The sequence below is a fragment of the Anopheles darlingi genome, chromosome 2 (assembly GCF_943734745.1).
Source record: "Anopheles darlingi chromosome 2, idAnoDarlMG_H_01, whole genome shotgun sequence".
Lineage (NCBI taxonomy): Eukaryota > Metazoa > Arthropoda > Insecta > Diptera > Culicidae > Anopheles > Anopheles darlingi.
The window spans coordinates 42374403-42391902 of NC_064874.1; the positions used below are offsets into that span (position 1 = coordinate 42374403).

The 17500-nt window shown below is 44.7% G+C and overlaps 6 protein-coding genes across 24 annotated transcripts in view; 4 read left to right on the forward strand and 2 right to left on the reverse strand.

The window, feature by feature from the left end:
* The window catches only part of LOC125949225 (autophagy-related protein 2 homolog B), a 19919-nt gene extending 18277 nt beyond the window's left edge, over positions 1-1642 (forward strand). For all 8 annotated transcript variants that reach the window (XM_049676022.1, XM_049676028.1, XM_049676020.1 and 5 more), the window contains exons 7-10: positions 1-362; positions 441-595; positions 731-877; positions 958-1642. The exon at positions 1-362 is cut by the window's left edge and continues 3064 nt beyond it. In XM_049676022.1, the coding sequence (XP_049531979.1) occupies positions 1-362; positions 441-595; positions 731-877; positions 958-1188 (895 nt within the window). In that variant the 3' untranslated portion in view covers positions 1189-1642. The remainder of the gene's footprint in view (positions 363-440; positions 596-730; positions 878-957) is intronic.
* Positions 1643-1715: 73 nt separating this feature from the next.
* LOC125959246 (zinc finger homeobox protein 3) lies at positions 1716-6696 on the reverse strand. Its single transcript, XM_049692059.1, has 4 exons — positions 6650-6696; positions 6098-6183; positions 1973-2308; positions 1716-1873 (listed from the first exon to the last, which is right to left on the reverse strand). The coding sequence occupies exons 1-4, from the start codon at positions 6694-6696 to the stop codon at positions 1716-1718; spliced, it is 627 nt and encodes a 208-aa protein (XP_049548016.1).
* LOC125949457 (uncharacterized) lies at positions 1790-7106 on the forward strand. The gene is made up of 3 exons (XM_049676467.1): positions 1790-2341; positions 6701-6834; positions 6908-7106. The coding sequence occupies exons 2-3, from the start codon at positions 6708-6710 to the stop codon at positions 7096-7098; spliced, it is 318 nt and encodes a 105-aa protein (XP_049532424.1). The 5' UTR covers positions 1790-2341; positions 6701-6707; the 3' UTR covers positions 7099-7106.
* A 2108-nt stretch (positions 7107-9214) lies between these two features.
* On the forward strand, positions 9215-9898 carry LOC125949456 (uncharacterized). The gene is made up of 2 exons (XM_049676466.1): positions 9215-9461; positions 9556-9898. The coding sequence occupies exons 1-2, from the start codon at positions 9335-9337 to the stop codon at positions 9744-9746; spliced, it is 318 nt and encodes a 105-aa protein (XP_049532423.1). The 5' UTR covers positions 9215-9334; the 3' UTR covers positions 9747-9898.
* Positions 9899-11558: 1660 nt separating this feature from the next.
* Positions 11559-13855, forward strand: LOC125949381 (solute carrier family 25 member 45). Its single transcript, XM_049676356.1, has 6 exons — positions 11559-11693; positions 11769-11881; positions 12275-12381; positions 12476-12609; positions 13152-13513; positions 13593-13855. Exons 1-6 carry the CDS (start codon positions 11651-11653, stop codon positions 13722-13724), a joined length of 891 nt encoding a protein of 296 aa, XP_049532313.1. The 5' UTR covers positions 11559-11650; the 3' UTR covers positions 13725-13855.
* An 83-nt stretch (positions 13856-13938) lies between these two features.
* The window catches only part of LOC125949312 (serine/threonine-protein phosphatase 2A 56 kDa regulatory subunit epsilon isoform), a 19757-nt gene continuing 16195 nt past the window's right edge, over positions 13939-17500 (reverse strand). For all 12 annotated transcript variants that reach the window (XM_049676249.1, XM_049676248.1, XM_049676253.1 and 9 more), the window contains one exon: positions 13939-17500. This exon is cut by the window's right edge and continues 3614 nt beyond it. The gene's annotated coding sequence lies outside the window, so the exon portion shown is untranslated.

The following is a 17500-nucleotide window of genomic DNA, read 5'->3' on the forward strand; positions in this document are numbered from 1 at the left end:
GATCGAGGAAGAGGAGAAACACAAAGAGGTCCAGGACGGATCGGCCTTCGGCGATGAGACGAATGATACTGCGCCAATCTACTTCCGTCACGTCATCTTCAGCCCGGACGTTCCGATCCGCATCGATTACCATGGAAAACGAATGGAACTCTCGCACGGTTCACTAGCCGGACTGCTAATGGGTCTGGGACAGTTGCAGTGCTCGGAAATTCGTCTCAAGAAAATCTCCTACCGCCACGGACTACTCGGTGTGGATCGTTTGCTCAACTTCCTACTCCAGGAGTGGCTACAGGATATTAAGAAACATCAGTTACCGAAGATCATCGGTGGCTTCGGTCCTATGTACTCGTTGGTGCAGCTCTGTAAGTAAACCATCGAGAAAGAATGGTGGCAACTGTGAGCGACGTCACTGATTCTACCATTTCTCCGTTCCATTCCAGTCCAAGGTGTTTGGGATCTGTTTTGGTTGCCGATCGAGCAATACCAGAAGGATGGTCGTATCGTGCGTGGTCTTCAGCGTGGCGCTCAAAGCTTCACTGCTCGCACCGCTCTAGCGATGCTAGAGATCACAACAAGAATCATCCATCTGTTGCAGGTAGGATGAATATGTAAAGTCTCGAATAAAAAATTCTTTAGTCAAGGCGTAACTACGACTGAAAGAGCTGCATTGTGATTGCATATGTTCTGCATCTGTATCTCGTTTATTTCATTTTATTTATTTTTTTGCTAGATAACGGCTGAAACGGCCTATGATATGATTTCACCTGGACCGTCGATCCGCCGGGGACGTGGCAATCGTAAAGGCAAAAGGAAGCGCCTCCACCCACCGCAAGATATTCGCGAAGGCATGTCCAACGCGATACAGATTGTACGCGAGGTAAGTATCATCGTGGGGGAACCCGGATTGCTAGAAAACTGGGCTGTTCACGTCATTACAATATTGCATCCTACTTACAGGGCATTTCCGAGACCGCACACAATCTGGTGGAGATTACAGCGCTCGAGCACGACCAGAAGGGTTACACCGGAGCGGTAGGTGCCGTCATGCGCCAGATTCCGCCGATCGTGGTACAACCGATAGTGCTGGCAACACAAGCCACCAGCAACGTGCTCGGTGGTGTCAAGAATCAGCTCGTACCGGATGCGCGGGCCGAGGCGAGGGAAAAGTACAAGGACGATGTCGAGTGAGACGGAATGATGCAGTGGCAGCACAATGGAATGCGAGCAGCCGCGCGGTGTTCGGTTACGTGATTTTAGTTGGCCATTTGGCTGCTTTAGTTGTTCCGTACGAGAGTGAGTACGATCGATCGATTCCGATCGAGGATCGTTTCGTCTTTCAGTTATTTTATTCGTTTGTGTCCGTTTGTAGCTAGTATTCTGTCCTCATCCCGCTCTCCCTTTTTCGCTTTGGATCGAGGCAGCTGTGTGTACAGATCGTAATGCTCTTACTAAATCGTAAACTTCTGTGTCTTTTCGTACTCTATGAAAACAAAACTTAACCTAACGTGATAAATGTAAGTGATAGGAAACAAACTGAAAAACAACATAGACACGCATACACAGTTGAGATAAAAAGAAGAAGCCAGTTAAGATTATGTCGCGCCTTAATAACACTCCGCTTTGTTGCGTATCTTTCTCTCTCCCTCTCTCTCTCTCTCTCGTGTACATGAAGAAAGAAAATACCGCGGAATTTAATTCTGGGGACGGCTTACATACTAGTACGGAGAGTTACAGCAACAGTTGACGATCAGTTGATGCTCGTAGCAGGAGTTGGCAAACAGTTGACTGCATCCTCGGTAACCGCAACTTCGTCCAAAGCCCCCTCCGAAACCAATCGGTCCCCCGAATCCGCCGCCTGGTCCACCAAATCCGCCTCCCGGTCCCCCGAAACCACCGCCTGGTCCACCAAATCCGCCACCGAATCCGCCACCAAATCCACCACCGAATCCACCTGGTCCACCGTACCCAGCGCCACCATACGGTCCATTAAGGTCTCCACAGCAACATGCATCGTTGAACACCTTTTCATCGCAGTAGCTGTACACCGATGCATCGCACAGTGGACAGCCTGGTAGGGCACGGGTACTTGCAATCGGGTACGGTCTAAAGGGCCGCTCGCTCTCATCCTTGGACGGTGCATTCTCATCAGCCATCTTTTTTGCATCGTCGGAGGGTTTATCCTGCATGGCTGCCGGTTTCTTGGGTGGTGAATCATCCGCCAGCGGGGCAGCAGGACCAATTACATCAGCTGCAACCAGTGGCCTGGGTAGTATCAGTTGCTGCACAACAGGAGATTGTAAAATTTTGACTGCAATCGATACGGTAGAACAAAGAAGCGAAGGTGTGTATTATAGTAAAAGTTGTCACTTTCATACGATTCTATTGGGGACACGCCGTTTCGATCTTAACTTTGACAATACTTCAACAACGTGTTACTTCCTGATATTTATAATGTGTTGTTCTTGACATACAGTCAAGATTTTGTACATTCAAAGTCTCACTAGTAACCAAGAAAGTCATTTGTCACTTCACAATTTTACTCGATTATTTCTTTCCAAAAAGATATCAATCGATTCAGAGATCGAATTAATGTTTTGAAAGCGAAACTGAAAAAACGATCTGCGCGGACTTCAACAATTGTGTTTCGGCAATGTTTGATATGTAGGAAACAGTCTAGATCGCCGTTTCTTATGAACATCTTTTTGTGATCTTCTATGTCAGATCAGGTAAACCGAGAAATCGAGTCAGGTAGAATCGTTCGATCAAAAAAAAATCCCAGTTGTAGCGGATTCTCAAACCATATTCATAAAATGTAAACCACATCTGTGGATCATGAAGAACAGACTGAAATCAGAATACAAGTATTACTTGTTCCATTTTTCCCAACAGTATTTACTTCCTTGGGCAAAAGAAACATTTTAATATGATATAAATGGATTTATAATGGTATACCTATCACCTCAGTGGTTCGTTTTGGCGTCAGATTCTAATCAATTTGACTTTTCCAAACAGACATGCTTGGTAGCTGAGCTGGGAATCGATAAGCGATTAACGTTGTAATCAAAAACATGAATTGTTTTCAAACATTTGTTTTGCTCGTATAAATGAGCAAGATTTACCAAATTTGGTGGTATCTTTCTGTGCTAAGTATACTTAACAAAAAAATAAAATTTGAAACATAATTATTGGACAAAGCTGATGATCAAACAACATAAGAGAACTCCACCACAACATAAAAGAAAGACTATGCGCGACACTACCAACGATTTCCATAAGCCACGCGAGAAGTGTTATTAATTTTCAAAATTGACCACAAATGGATCACAACAAAACCAAGATGTACATTGTGGTTCATTTTGAAGTCCTGGGTGATTGTTTCCTTTTGAAAGTTAATTTATCGACATTTATCGATACACCAAACTCAATGTGGCTCAAGGTTGGCTAGTGGCGGACGGAACCATGGACAACCCATAAACGCCTGCACCAGGAACTTCTTGCTTCCTACTTTCGGTGCCCAAAACACTCCGGCGGTGTTTGGCGGGTACGACTGGTTGGCCTGGTGAGTGTGCAGTGTTACAACCCACGCTCCGCACGTACCAAAATGACCGATTCGTCGTGGTCAACCGACTAATAGCGACCCCTATGCATGGTCACCAGGTGATTATCATTTTCGTATTCGAGGTGATTTCGCTAATTTAGAATGGTGCGCGAAACGAAAGGTAAAAAACCTTTTGCCAGACCAACTCTGCGTTCCGTACCTGTTGCCAACGGAGCAGAGTACAACAGATATCTTATCAATCATTGCGTTTCTGCATCATGTGCACAGCACGAAAGGCAGTAAAGATTACACGATTGTTAAACTGGGTTGCCTAAACTGAATCTTGCTCCTCTCGCGATTAGGAGCAATGTTCCATCTCGTATTGCTCACAACACACTTTACTGCGTGCGTTACCTCCTTCTTTGAACCCCGATATCGGAATGGTTGTCGCCCTAGCCATGCGCTCGTCCGATAGAACAGAGAGCATAGCTCATGATGGATAAGATATGATTCGCTATAGTGTGCTCTAGAAGGTTCGTTGTGACCTCAAAGAGTACAGGGGAAGAACGGCACCAAAGGAAACACGAAAGTCACGTCGACACGCCACCATCGCGTAACGGGCAGATTAAACGACGGTTGACGACTTAACCAGGATCCGACTTTCGCCCAATGCGTCTGCAGCGTCTTTTACCCACCCCTCCCGCCGTAGACACACTGGATCAATGGATTACCGATATTATCAATCGTTGGTATCGTGGCCTCCACCGTCGTATCATCCTGAAGCGCCAACAGACAAACGGTGCCGACAAGTAGCTGAAGCAGCCCCGACCGGCCAACCAATCCTTTGCTTCTTATCATTGTACCAGCACTATCAGAAGGCACCCCCTTTTTGAGTCACCGGTGCAACGTTACAAAACGGTCACCACAACCACCGCCACCACCACGAGCACCACTTCCACCGAATGAAAAAGCGAACAAACGAGTGCAACAGTTATGCAGAATTGTTCGATCCTGCAACTGCAACTCCGAAAAACGGCTCTACTCTACGAGTTCGAACTGATCAACCTGAGATGAAGCAACCGACTAAAAGATCCACGATCGACTGCAGGTGTGCTCGCTAAGAGTGTTTTTCGATTTTTCGAGCCGACCTCCGACCAGCGCAGAGACTAGCGATATTCTCCCTCTTGCCATTCTTGGGCCGCCCAAGCGCTCTTGGGATCACTCCACCATCTTCACCTTGTTCGATGAACTTTCTCCCTCCCGTTCTCGCTCGCGCGCACGCGATCTTCCTCCCGATCGATCGTCCGCTCAATCCGCAGTTCTGCTGCTGATTTTGCATTCGTTTTGGGCCGCGGCTACATTTGCCGCCGACAAGTGACCACAATCTCGCCGGCACTCGTAGACCGACAAGTTGGACAACTTGGTCGTCGTTTCTTCCTTTCTTCCTTCGTACCTTTCTCTCGCGATCGTCACACGCAACGTGGTAGCACGCCTTGGGGGGCTGCTAGTTTTGTTAATCTTTTGCGCGGCGGAAGGAAAGAGCAAGAGAAATGTGAGATCGAGGGATTCATCTGGATCGGTCGAAAGATCAGGTTGCGATTAGCGGTACTTTTGCCGGACCAGCTGCTCTGGCCGCCAGTCTCTTGCCGGGCAGACCAAGATGCTTTGCCCCGCGAGCTACGTTGCTACTCTTGGGACATGTGCGTGTTGTAGCTTGTGGAAGGCATTCGCAGGAACCATCAAAGAACGTGTTCTGCTCAATTTTCTGGCAAACAGGAATTGTCCGTGGGTGTGTGAGGAAAGAGCGCGGAAGGCGCAGAAGATCTACATTCTTTACTGCCAGCTCCTGTCGCCACCGACCTATCCGAGCCGTTGCTGAACGATCGGTTAATTAGAAATCGTGCGTTCCGGGAGTCCCCAGGTGACCACGGGCGCTTAGATAAATGCGACCGGCACTATCGATGCTGTAGCAGAGGAGACTCTCACGAAGTTTAGTGATTGATTCTCCGCAGGTCTGCTGGCCCTTTGGTGGCATTTGTAATTACTTTGTTTTTTTTCCATCGTCAGCAGCATCAACTGCCGGATTCCGTACTCTTCCGTCGCCGGGAGAATCCAATTAAATTTCTTTAAAACTTCTCATACTCTTGGCCTCTTTTGAATCAAACCTTCAAGTTCCTCTTAAAGGCTTTTGAAATAATCACTGCATCTAGATCGTTAGTAGTGGCTATGGTTTTGTGTCAAATATTAATTTGAGACTATTAAATGAAGATTTAATCAAACTAACAGGTTTCAAACATGTTTTCAATTCATTCATATCATGTACCTCATTTCCATCTTTAGTGACGTCATTGCTATCCACAGCTATAGGAATACTTTGCTGGAATAGAGTCCCGTTTGGTTTGTATCTTTAGGACACATCTTCTGACAATGAAATGGTTTAATTTATTTCATTTTCATCTCTTACCTTCCTCTCGACAGTCCAATGCTCTGAACAGATTCATTTTAAAATAAGTAAAGAGTATGTGTTAATGTCATTTGTGACCGCAACCTGCTTCGTACCAATGGCAATGAAGTCTTCCTCCTTCAGGTTGATCACTACTTTCGGCGAAGCCTCCTTGCCGTCCGAAACAGACAGTCCCTTCAGACTTCAGAGAAACAGAGATGATAGAAGGATTTTATTAGTTCGAGGACTGTTAAATCTATGCACTGACTATACAAGCGTATGTTATGCATTATTTTTACAAAGACATTTTACATAGGAGCCCCTGGATGGGACCAGTTCGATGTCAGGTGTTTACTCTTTTGGGCATCATTGACGTTCGCCTCCAAATTCGACCCACGGGTTGTGTGTGACGGTAATGTGCTAAGCTCATGTGTTAGCGCATCACAACGGTGGCCAGCCGATTAGCTGTGGATTAAGCGACGTTAGGCTATGTGCGACTTGATTAATCTCTACGATTAGCTTGGCGCAAGATATTCAGTTTATTTTTGGCCTGGTTAACATTAACGCCAGACACCTGATAAGTGACAAGGAACGATGCTCACGCAGGTGGTAAGGTGTCTGTCACACGAGGTGTCTTCATCGGTATAAAAGCAGAGAAGTTCACTTACAAGCAGCAGTTCAGCAAGTTACTAGCAGTTGTCTCATTTCCCAACATCCAGTCCAACCATGAAGTGCGACGCCGTGATCGAAAAAATTAAGGCCCGCGTTGCCGCCATTGACCCCAATGGACCACGCAAGGTTCTGGGAGTGTTCCAGCTGAACATCGAGGCTGCCGATGGCGTCCATGAAATTAGTGAGCATTTTCTAAGATAATCACTTTCGGTATGGAATGAGCTGGACTAATTCTATTCTGCATACACTTCCAGTTGTTGATCTGAAGGGACTGTCTGTTTCGGATGGTAAGGCCGCTTCGCCGGATGTAGTGATCAACCTGAAGGACGAAGACTTCATTGCCGTTGGTACGAAGCAGATTCCGGTCAAGGATGCGGTCGCACAGGGCAAAGTAAACATGACCGGCGACCAGAACCTATTCCAGGCCTTGGTGGATGCGATCTAAAACAATTGACTGGAAAATGTTTGAACAATAAACCAATTAAAGTGTCGATGAAATTGTTATCTTAATGTGATACTTGTTGATAAATGCATTCAAACTATCTCTTTCGTATGATGCATTTTTGTACGATTTGGTATATTTGTACCAAAAAACTCTTATGACGATTTCATTCCTACAAAATTTAACACGCTTATTTCAACCACTAGTAACGTTCGATATGGCGATGCGATACCTCTTTAACATCAACATTGGCTGGGAACCATACTGCCGCAAGCAATATCTAGCTTACTAGATTAATGAACTGAACTGAAGTTTCAGCATACATTTGCCAGCATACATTTTAATTTGCGGAGCCAGCATACATTTTAAAACCAAACGAAATGACCGATCTTGGAAATGCAATCGAAGCAACCAAACCAGATTGCTAATGGCAACTGAACAAACTGTAACAAATGCATCACGGGATAGCGTGTTGGAAGGGTGAAATCGTTTTACTAATATTCTACACCTTTCTCGAGCTCATCCCACACTGTTGAACGTTTTTATTAACGGGTAGGCATTCCGAATCTTACCCCAAGCTACTGTTTGCAGACAACAGCAGAGTCTTTTCGTCCCCAAAGCTGATAGTGCTCAACTTCCATTGTGTCCTGTTTTCCCAAACCTGGGCCTATCAATAATATAAATACAAGTGAAATCTTAGGTAACTTCATTGACAGTACCTCACTTGGTGCGTTATCTACATTCTTTATCCCGGCTATCCCGCCCAATAAGTTCAGTTCGTCATCTAATAATCCCTCTGCCCTTAGAGGTCAGTGAATGGCGTTCGTCTAAATATTCGTACCCGTAAATGAACGGTAAGCAGGAACACGTATGCATTGCTTATTACCTTCAGTGACAAATGTAAAATGTAATCAATGTATGATAGAAAAAAAAATCGCTGATAATAGCGATCCTAAATAAATTGGCCAAGTCGGATAAGCTCTTATGAGCCGCAACCAATCATTCATTAAACGCAATCAATATAAGCCTGCTAATTAATGATCTATCAAGATATGGTGAACGTTATCGGAACAGTGCTAAGATAATCACCTCTTCCAGCTAACGTGCAGCAATGACTGGCAAAAAAGAAAATTTTCATGCGTGGGGCAATTCTCGCCAAATCACCATTACCTAGAGAGACAGAGGGGTTCTAGGTGCCACATGATTTTGCTTTCTCTACCGTAGCGAAGGGATTCTATCCTATTTGTTTGAAGCCCCCAAAAAATGATTCTATGCCTACCGTATTGTGTCGATTGAAACTTCCAGTAAATCCGGATTTAGAAGTTGCTTAATAAAAAGCTGTGTCATCGACATGGATGACGGATCGCTTGTAACCGAGTTCTGCCATCAGATTACGATGATTCACATGTGATACGGACTGGCACTAGTGCTGCCGTGTATACTGGCTATAATTTATTTGGGCAGGTAAAGGGTGCGTGATAAGATAAGTCACACTTGTGGTCGTTTACGCTGCATTCAGTGTTTATTACTTTTAGCGATTGGCCAATTTTTGATTAGCAACTGCAATTCCCAAACAAAAAATAGCGTAACTACTTCGAGAGCAACATTGGAGTAGTTCCTTCGCTCACTGTCCGATTACTTCCGGTCAAAATGTTCCATTTTTCTGTCCGTTTACGATGACCGATGCTTTCCATTCCTCCATTGACGCTCTGCCATCCAAAATCACTGCGTAAGGCCATAGGCACAACCCAGACGCCCGGAATGCGGCAATTGACAACGAATTGACCGCGACATTAGGGTAGGTGCTCCCACCGGGCCCACGAGTTTTGTGGATCTGGTCGGTGCGGTACTGGAACCAGTCAATTCACGCTCAATAATCCAATTAAAAGTACTCCACTTGAGAGCAGAACGAGTACAGTAGTAGACCGCTTTCAATCGGCTCCGGCGACACGAGACAACCACAGGTCCCAGGGCTCAAGATAAGATGGCAATCGGTCTGCTGACTGGTGGAGGAGGTACTCCAGGCCGGTCGCTCAACGTTGGCGTCGTCGTCGTCGTCTTGGCCGGCTTCTTCGTCCATCCGCCGATTGTTCACTAATCATCGCCGGGTCGGGTCGAAGATCTGCTCCAACCAATCTAACCATCCATCCACCTCTCGCTTACGGCACCACCTGTGACACGCTATAAAACCGGCGGCTGGAAGCTATCGGGACCCCAATTCAGTTCAGTACGCCTCGATATGTCGCTGGAAACGGTTATTGAAAAGGTAAAGGCTCGCGTGGCCGCCGTCGATCCGAATGGTCCACGCAAGGTGCTGGGTGTGTTCCAGTTCAACATTAAGACTGCCAGCGGCATCGAGCAGTACGGTAAGAGTACACAGGGACCCCGGTGACTGGTGGTAAATCCGAGACACCGTAATGTTCACGTTCTACATCTCTTTCAACTTGCTACCAAATGCAGTGATCGATCTGAAGCAGTTGAAGGTGGAGAAAGGTACGACGACCAGTGCTGATGTGACCGTGACGCTGACCGTGGAAGACTTGGTCGCCGTCAGCGCCCGCACTCTGTCGGTCGGTGATGCGTTGACCCAGGGCAAGCTGCAGATAGAGGGCGATGCATCCCTGGCCGCTAAGCTAGCCGAGGTCATCTAAGCCGCTACTAGTGTGTTCGTGATCTCCGCTGTGATGGTTGCAGATGCTACCGACCGCATTCGTTTACTGCTTCTCCTCTTCCCTTTCCTTTTGACCGTTCTGTTATACACTTGTGATTTGCAATAAAATGCTCATCTGAAATGACTTTCGCATCTTAACGTTTCTTATCAGCTGACACAATTGGCCCTTGGTGGTGTTGGATTATCAAGCGGAACGGCGAGTATCGTAATGCAACTTCGTGGAAATTAGATTAGATTATTGAACTACTGATGCCGGTGGATTGTTCGTGGATCGTAGAGTGATAAAATTCGAGAAATTGTATTTTGTGGTTTTGAGGACTTCAACTTTGAGTGAGACCATACAGAGGATCAGGTTTGAATCAAATCCTGGCATATTTCGCTACTAGCAAGGGCTACTAGCGTGCTACTAGTGTGATAGTCGTGTTGGACTATTTTCTTTCAGAAAACGATGGCGGTTCAATGGTCGACTACACTTCGATGTAACGTATGTTTCTACACAGATACAGTACTAAAGTACTCAGAGCATAGTAAATGTTAGTAGAGTAGAGTCTCAGCGAACCTGCTTAAGGACAGCACAGTGGTAAATTCCACTATCTCCTTTAATTAGTGGTATTACTTGATTTAGATGCATACGAACGTTGAACATAATTTATTGACATACCTTACTGCTCTGCATGCTACATCCATTCAGCGTTTATGCACATCCTCGTGTGTATCATCACACTTGCATTCTAATGGCTTACAATGCTGGAAAAGCTACAGGTGTGTTGATAGTAGGAACGTATTCAACGCATCTTTATTTTAAAATTTAACACATTTAGCCACTTACCTCATGTAATATTCTATGAGTTGTCATAGAGTGCATAATGTAACGAAAACCTACTTAAAACTGTTTACGTTCCTCTATATGTTAGTCTCCTTTAATGCTCATTATCACTTCTCTCGCACTGCAATAACAACATCCCATCATCGATTAACACAATGCTGTATGTTAATCAGAATTGCTATTCGAAATCGACCTGATACACATTACAGTACAAGTGATAATTAGCAGTACTATAACAAATCATTTCATAATTTTCTATTGCCTACTAAATTCTATACGCCTTCCAAACATTACAGAACGACTTATTTATATACTAACATGTAAAACGCCACAACCGGCATGCATGAGCGGTACCCTCTTCAAATCGTAAGCTTAAAAATTCAGGATCAATGTCGATTACCATCGCTAAGAAGATTTTGCCAGCTGTGCCATTGTTTAAAATTCTCACGACCTGGTCATCCAACCCGAAACCTACAAACCTAACCTCGTTAGTCGTTTGTTATACAGGCAGCAGTTATACAAACAGTAGACCACGCTACTAGAGGCTAAATCTATGACAGAATCTCGACTACTACGATACGTTAAGCAGTTGGCACTAATCGTCAACCGTCGGTTACTGCATCGCCTACTCTACGCCTATTTCATCCGCGACGGTACACGTGCGTTTGTTGCGGGAGACATCGACCGTTATCGTTTCACACTCGTAGCTCAGCAACCAACAGGAACGTGTAATGTGAAAACAGATTTAATTCACAAACACACATCCGTGTAGGAACGATTGTTTTCAATGCACCCACTACATCCACTAAACACTTTACACTACATGTTCTACTCGTGGCTAGTAGAGCAACGGCGATCAAGTTCAAGGGATGCGAAATTTCGCGATACCTTAACACCACCATCACCGAGCCGAGCCGAGGATCGATCGAGATGATGTACGGCCGGGACACAGTGCTACAGTTGTACCGTGGGCCTTGCATCAGATAGTATCGACTGTGCTGTGAGGGAGATTTATTCGATCCGACTTACGGTATAGTCTACCGTCTGAGTGCGGCATCATGAACCCGATATTGTGCGACTTTATTGCCGGTTCCTTTGGCGGTAAGCAAGAACGGTGCGAGCGCAATCTGGTGGTTGTGCGTGTCTATTTACCCCTCTACTTATCATTGCATACAGGAGCCTGCGGTCTACTAGTCGGTCACCCGATGGACACCATCAAAGCGTGGCAGCAGAACTCTAACTACGGCATGGGCAATGCGATGTACAACATCATCATACGTAATAACGGTGTAAGTAAACCGGGGAAGATTGTTGGTCATCATCACCGATGAAAGTCAAGGCTATCCACCGCGAGCGCCTATCCCGATGGACGCCACCAGCATAGATACCGCATGTTTTGACCCTCGACACATCGCCTGACGCCGCTACGCCATTCATTGCAAAAACGGAAGCACAGTGTCAGTGTCGCACGGCGAGTCGTAGGATTGTGGTTGGCGTCCGGCGCCAAATTTAGAACCAACGTGAGCGTCTCGAACCCCGTGGTGGTCGTCACAGCAGGCCGGGAATGGTCAGGGTCTCGCGTGATCGCCTCACCTCCGCACATATATAAACACCTTCACCACTCCCTGCATCGTCTGGCGTTCAATTCACTGTTTTCGTCTTCTCTTCAACACATCCAACAGCTGAAAGGATTCTACCGTGGCATGTACTTCCCGCTGCTCTCGAACGGAGCACTGAACTCGGTCGTGTTTGCCGTCTACGGTGCGCAACTACGCTACTTACAGAAACAGTGAGCAAACAACAGCTGAACAGTGTCCTGTAGCGTTTTACCCCATCCGGTTACGATGTTTTTAGTGAGTTTTCCATTTTCCGTCGCTCCACAGCACACGCTCGGATCGATTGCGGAAGGCGTACTGGAGAAAGCACGTGTTCATTGCTGGATCGGTGGCTGGTTTGGCGCAAGTGTTTCTAGCCTGTCCGATCGAAGTCGTCAAGGTTCGACTACAAACACTATCCTGTAAGTATGCGCGAGAAAGCTATAGCCACTTGCACGGCAGATAACGTTGCAATCAGTTCAGTGGAGCCAAACAATCGCTAATAGAGTGCTCCAAACACACGCAAACGCAGTTCTAGTGACAGAGCGTAGGCAGTGAACAATGTTTCAGCATAAAGTAACTTTTGCCATGCGGGAGACTATTCCGTTGCTAACGAAAATTGATGTTCTGCGATATGCTATAGGGGCCTATTCCTAATACATTACCTAATTGTTCTTAGCTGAAAGACTTGGCTGTCTCTTTAGAAAAAGTGAGATCACTTTCTAACAAATTGCTTGTGAAATATTAGAAGATGAAGAAATACAAAAAAAAATTATGAGATGTACATCTCCTTGAAGCTATGAAAATTTTGAACACCTCATTGTCAGTCAAAAATCCGCGTCGCATTCGCACGTTTTCGTTTAAGAATTTGTTGGCGCCGCCGCACTCATTGGCTACTAAGTGACAACCGGTCTAAGTTAGTGACGACTTTCTATTACCCGTTCTATATAACCATCGTCACCAGTTATCGGACACCCATGGGCCTGCTTGAAGGACATCTTTCGCCGCGAAGGCATGGCCGGGATCTATCGCGGTATTACGCCGATGATGTTCCGTGACGTTTTCCCGTATGGCGTGTATATGTACGTGTACGAGTATATGCTGGAAATCGAGCGACGATTGCACCGCTTGAATAACGAGCGGGCGGCGGGAGCATCGATTGGAGGCGCACTACAGGCATCACTCATTGCGACCGCCGGGGCCGTGGCCGGTATTGCTTCATGGCTATTCATCGTACCCTTCGATGTAGTAAAAACCGTTATGCAGGCGGAAACGGATCCCACCGTCCACAAGAGCATGATGCACTGTTTCCGATCTTTAATCAAGGTAAGAGTGTCAGCAACCGGTCTGATCGCGGGAATTCTACTTTTTTGTAAACTTATTTGTTCCTTGCTTGCGCTCGCAGAAACATGGCTGGCGTTCGTTGTTCCGCGGGAGCTTGGTGATCATCGCCAGAGCCGCTCCAGTCAATTCAGCTACCTTCCTGGGATACGAGTACTGCTTGGAAAAGTGCCACAAAGTGCTCGGTGAAACGTGAATAAGAAATCATCAGAATGGAGTGACTCGGAAGAAGGTTTCATTATCATACAATATATAGATTATAACATGATATTATTCTTATATAAATAAACGACAAAACAACCGTTAAACTTAAAGTCGAATCCTCGAAGCCCCTCTGGTTAATAGTTAAATGTTTCCACCCCATTCTCTCAGCACAAACTCCAAGGACAAGCTTTGTTTCGCTTTGTTTCATATAATTTTATTTCCTTATATAGTTTTTTTTGTTTGTTTTTAATAATTATATAATATTATTCTTCATTACTTTTTTAAACACTTTAGTTTTACTAACATTTTATTTGTTTTTTTCCTCTTTTTGCGTTTTCCGTTGTTGCTTTTCATTCTCCAGCCCCTTGTCCATATCAGCGGAATAAGTCCTTTCCTTCCCTCTCACTTTCCAGTTCGCACGCTTATCCTTATCTTCGATTCTTGTCTCGCGCTTGTTCTCTCTCTATTGTTATTTACTCTTACTTTTTTTCCAATCTGCACTCCGTTGGTATTACAGAAGTGTCTGCAGATTTTTCTTTACATGCAATGTATTCTTTACATGTCTCTTACGCGACACAGAAGTACGCCCCGGACCATAACTGCCTTCACACTCGGCATATTCGCACTCTGCATGTCCCTGGGGAGGATTCGTAGTATCATATACACTTCTGAGATGATTTTTAATTTGTTTGGTTTGCATTGTTCATCCCACCTTTTTCTCTCTCTTCTATCCTTCCTTCTTTCTTCCGTTCAAGTGAAGTTGCATCATTGTGGTTACTCTTTTCAGGATATCGCTTGCTTCTCTGCCTAATTTCCGTCTCACTGGATACACGGTCACTGCTTTCTTATGATCATACTTTTTACCCTCTCTATTATCCACTTTTCTTGTGTCAGCTTATTCTTGTGTTTTGTATATATTTTCTTCTTCTTCTTCGTTCTTCTCACTACTGCTCACAGACAGCAGAATCTATAACACATTCCTGTGACGGCGTTATGTACGTGTAGCTGTCGGTGTGCGTGTGTGTATGTGTGTGTGTGTGTGTGTGTGTTTCTGTGTTAATGTGTTTGCATTCTATTTGTTTCCTGTCTAACGTTGCTTTTGTTTCGCATTCCTTCGCACGTTGCCACTAGTTAGTTTTACATTAACATGTTGCATCATGGCCCTTTATGCTGTATCTGTATGTTTTTGTTTCACTACTTTTTTATCATCAGCACAGCATTCTTTACTACTAGGTAGCCCAAGGTACGCTACTAGCAGACTACATTATGGATTCTTCCAATCCTTGACCTTGATGCATGCATGCACTTGACACACACGGTGAGTTGCTTCTTTTTTCTTTCTGTGCTGCGGGAGTTGGCTTATCTGAATGATACGACGACGAAGACGACGACGACGACGGGCAGGATGACGACGCTGTGGATAAGTTACATATTCTACCATTGCATTTTGCGTGTGTTTTTGTATGTATTTTAGTCGTACGTGTGAGTGTGTGAGTGTTGATGCGTATGTATTTATTTTTAATGATGGTTTGAGTCAGGAATTCAATGATGCTTTGAGGGACGGTGATAATTTCAAGGGAAAGGTGTCCTATATTATTCGGCTTAATTTAATTTTGCAAAAGATTAAGCACTGCCTCAGCAATTCGGCACATTTCCACTCGCATCGTTTCGCAGTATATGAGCCATTCAGTTTTGCTGGATTACAAAAAGAAACTAAAATTCTAACCTGATGCCTGCCTATGCCGCTTCTTACATTTACATTGCGACTCTGTCTTACGGCTTCGCTTTCGGTATTGTATTTTACGCTTTCTATCGGTTAATGCCGGTGTTTATTCTTCTTACTTTCCCCTTTTTACAATTTTGCATATTTATCTCTTATCGTAATTTCACAACAAAGCTATAACTGCCACATTCCTTTTTTTGTTTTGTTTTATTTTAGGATTTTGTTTCGCATTTCGAAGACGATCCGACAACTCTGTAATGGCGACTAATGCTGTATGTGTGTTTGTGTGTGTGTGTGTGTCTAGCTGTATGTGCGTCGGTGCGTGTGCATGGTTCCCTACTGCACGAGCAAGTCACACTACACGATCAACAGATACTTCGCAGCAGCTTATAGACGATGCATTGGCTTCGAGGATTTGCCTTCAGGTGCATTTTTGTTTATATTTTCTTACCTAAGTTATCTGCTTCGCAGAGTTTTAGCTTTTTTCTTCATTAATTCAGGCTATACACCAGTGCAGGTGGGTGATTGCGTATGTGTGTGTGTGTGTGTCTGTGTGTGCGTATGTGTATATGATTTGCTAAATAGGGTTACGCTGAACACTCTCTACGGTTACCACTTACGCTGGCTTAATCATCATAGTGCTTCATAGCAAAACTATGCCACCCTAAACACTCCGAATTCACACAGACCCGGCAATATATGTTGTCCATAAAATGTGGCATGCGTTGTGACTGGCGTATTTGATGATAATCAATTGTTGGTACTTGTGTATAGCAGCGCGACACCGTCGATATCTTTCAACAAAAAGTGGAGTTCAATGTCATCGTAGGCAAAGGGCTTGCTGAAGATTGCTGAAGATTGACGTCTAGTAAACATTAAAACAACAAAATCATAGTAACTTTGCCACTTGCCGTCTCCGATGCACTTGGGCAAAAACGATAGACGCCCACGTGATGAAATAGAGGTCCTGCGATCAAGAGTTTCCATATTAACTACACACATACAAATTCAAAACCGTGATGCGAATATAAATGAAAATACGGTTTGGGGCAGGGGGAGGGAGCATATTTAACGTGTTTCCAAAAATTCGAATGTTCAAAACAGTCATCCTTAAAACCAAGACAGAAACGACAAGCAAATGCAAAGTATGGATTCCTCCAGATGTCCTTTCTAGTGCACTCCACGGCATGCATCACATCCAAATATTGTTTAGTCAAACATAAGGCTCGCCCCGTTCTTAGATGTGTAAAAAACAAAAAAAATATCGTTTAGTGACCAATCACAGCCTCCGAAGATAGTGGAAGGTGGCTAAGTCAGTGAAAAATCAGGCATGTGTGTTTTGAAAAGACTCCCTTTCTCTCCCAATTTTTCTCTTTAGGAGGATGAATGTACTGTACCGAGTACTCCATTTGTCATTTTCCTTTGTGTTTTTATTGATGAATCCATCCATTTTATATTCCATTGCTTCTTCGCTTGACCAAGTACAGTACTATAGTTTAATTATTAGCTGATTAATTAATCGCTGGTTGGCTAACAACATGTTAATTACTTCCTACTTGCTTGCTTCTCATGTTTAACACCTCTGCTGCTAGGCATTTCTTGCTTATTCCTTTTTTCTCTTACACACGGCGCCTATGTCAAGGCGTCATCCACACAAAGCGTAGAATGTATGCGGAGCGCGTATGAAGGTAAGAGCTTTGTAATTACCTAGGCTCACACTGTATGCTCTCTAGTTGAAGAAGGGCTTTCCCGTGGGTATGTGGAACGATGGCATACTAAGATGTTTTAAAAGAACAACAAAAACAATACATTGGATTTGACTATTATGCGGGTCGTCCGTATGCGTGTAGCTGTACGTTATTCAAATCAAAATCGTTTGCATCATAACTCCAAAACAAAGGGAGTCCCTGACGGTCGCATTATGCAATGCCTGAGCAACGGTTAAACATTTTATATCTCAACAGAGCTGTATGCTCTTGTATCCAATCTATGTTATCTACGACGGGAGACGACGCATCTGTAGACTTGGGCCAAACAACCGTTAT

Excerpts from the sequence above, each read along its gene's own strand:
- LOC125959246 (XM_049692059.1), bottom strand. The coding sequence starts at position 6,696 with ATGTTGGGAAATGAGACAACTGCTAGTAACTTGCTGAACTGCTGCTT. Across the intron at positions 6,184-6,649 it reads AACTTGCTGAACTGCTGCTT|TCTGAAGGGACTGTCTGTTT; the intron begins GTAAGTGAACTT and ends GTTTCTCTGAAG. Across the intron at positions 2,309-6,097 it reads GGAAGACTTCATTGCCATTG|TCAAAATTTTACAATCTCCT; the intron begins GTACGAAGCAGG and ends TATCGATTGCAG.
- LOC125949457 (XM_049676467.1), top strand. The coding sequence starts at position 6,708 with ATGAAGTGCGACGCCGTGATCGAAAAAATTAAGGCCCGCGTTGCCGCC. Across the intron at positions 6,835-6,907 it reads CGATGGCGTCCATGAAATTA|TTGTTGATCTGAAGGGACTG; the intron begins GTGAGCATTTTC and ends ATACACTTCCAG.
- LOC125949456 (XM_049676466.1), top strand. The coding sequence starts at position 9,335 with ATGTCGCTGGAAACGGTTATTGAAAAGGTAAAGGCTCGCGTGGCCGCC. Across the intron at positions 9,462-9,555 it reads CAGCGGCATCGAGCAGTACG|TGATCGATCTGAAGCAGTTG; the intron begins GTAAGAGTACAC and ends TACCAAATGCAG.
- LOC125949381 (XM_049676356.1), top strand. The coding sequence starts at position 11,651 with ATGAACCCGATATTGTGCGACTTTATTGCCGGTTCCTTTGGCG. Across the intron at positions 11,882-12,274 it reads TCATCATACGTAATAACGGT|CTGAAAGGATTCTACCGTGG; the intron begins GTAAGTAAACCG and ends CACATCCAACAG. Across the intron at positions 12,610-13,151 it reads TCGACTACAAACACTATCCT|TTATCGGACACCCATGGGCC; the intron begins GTAAGTATGCGC and ends CATCGTCACCAG.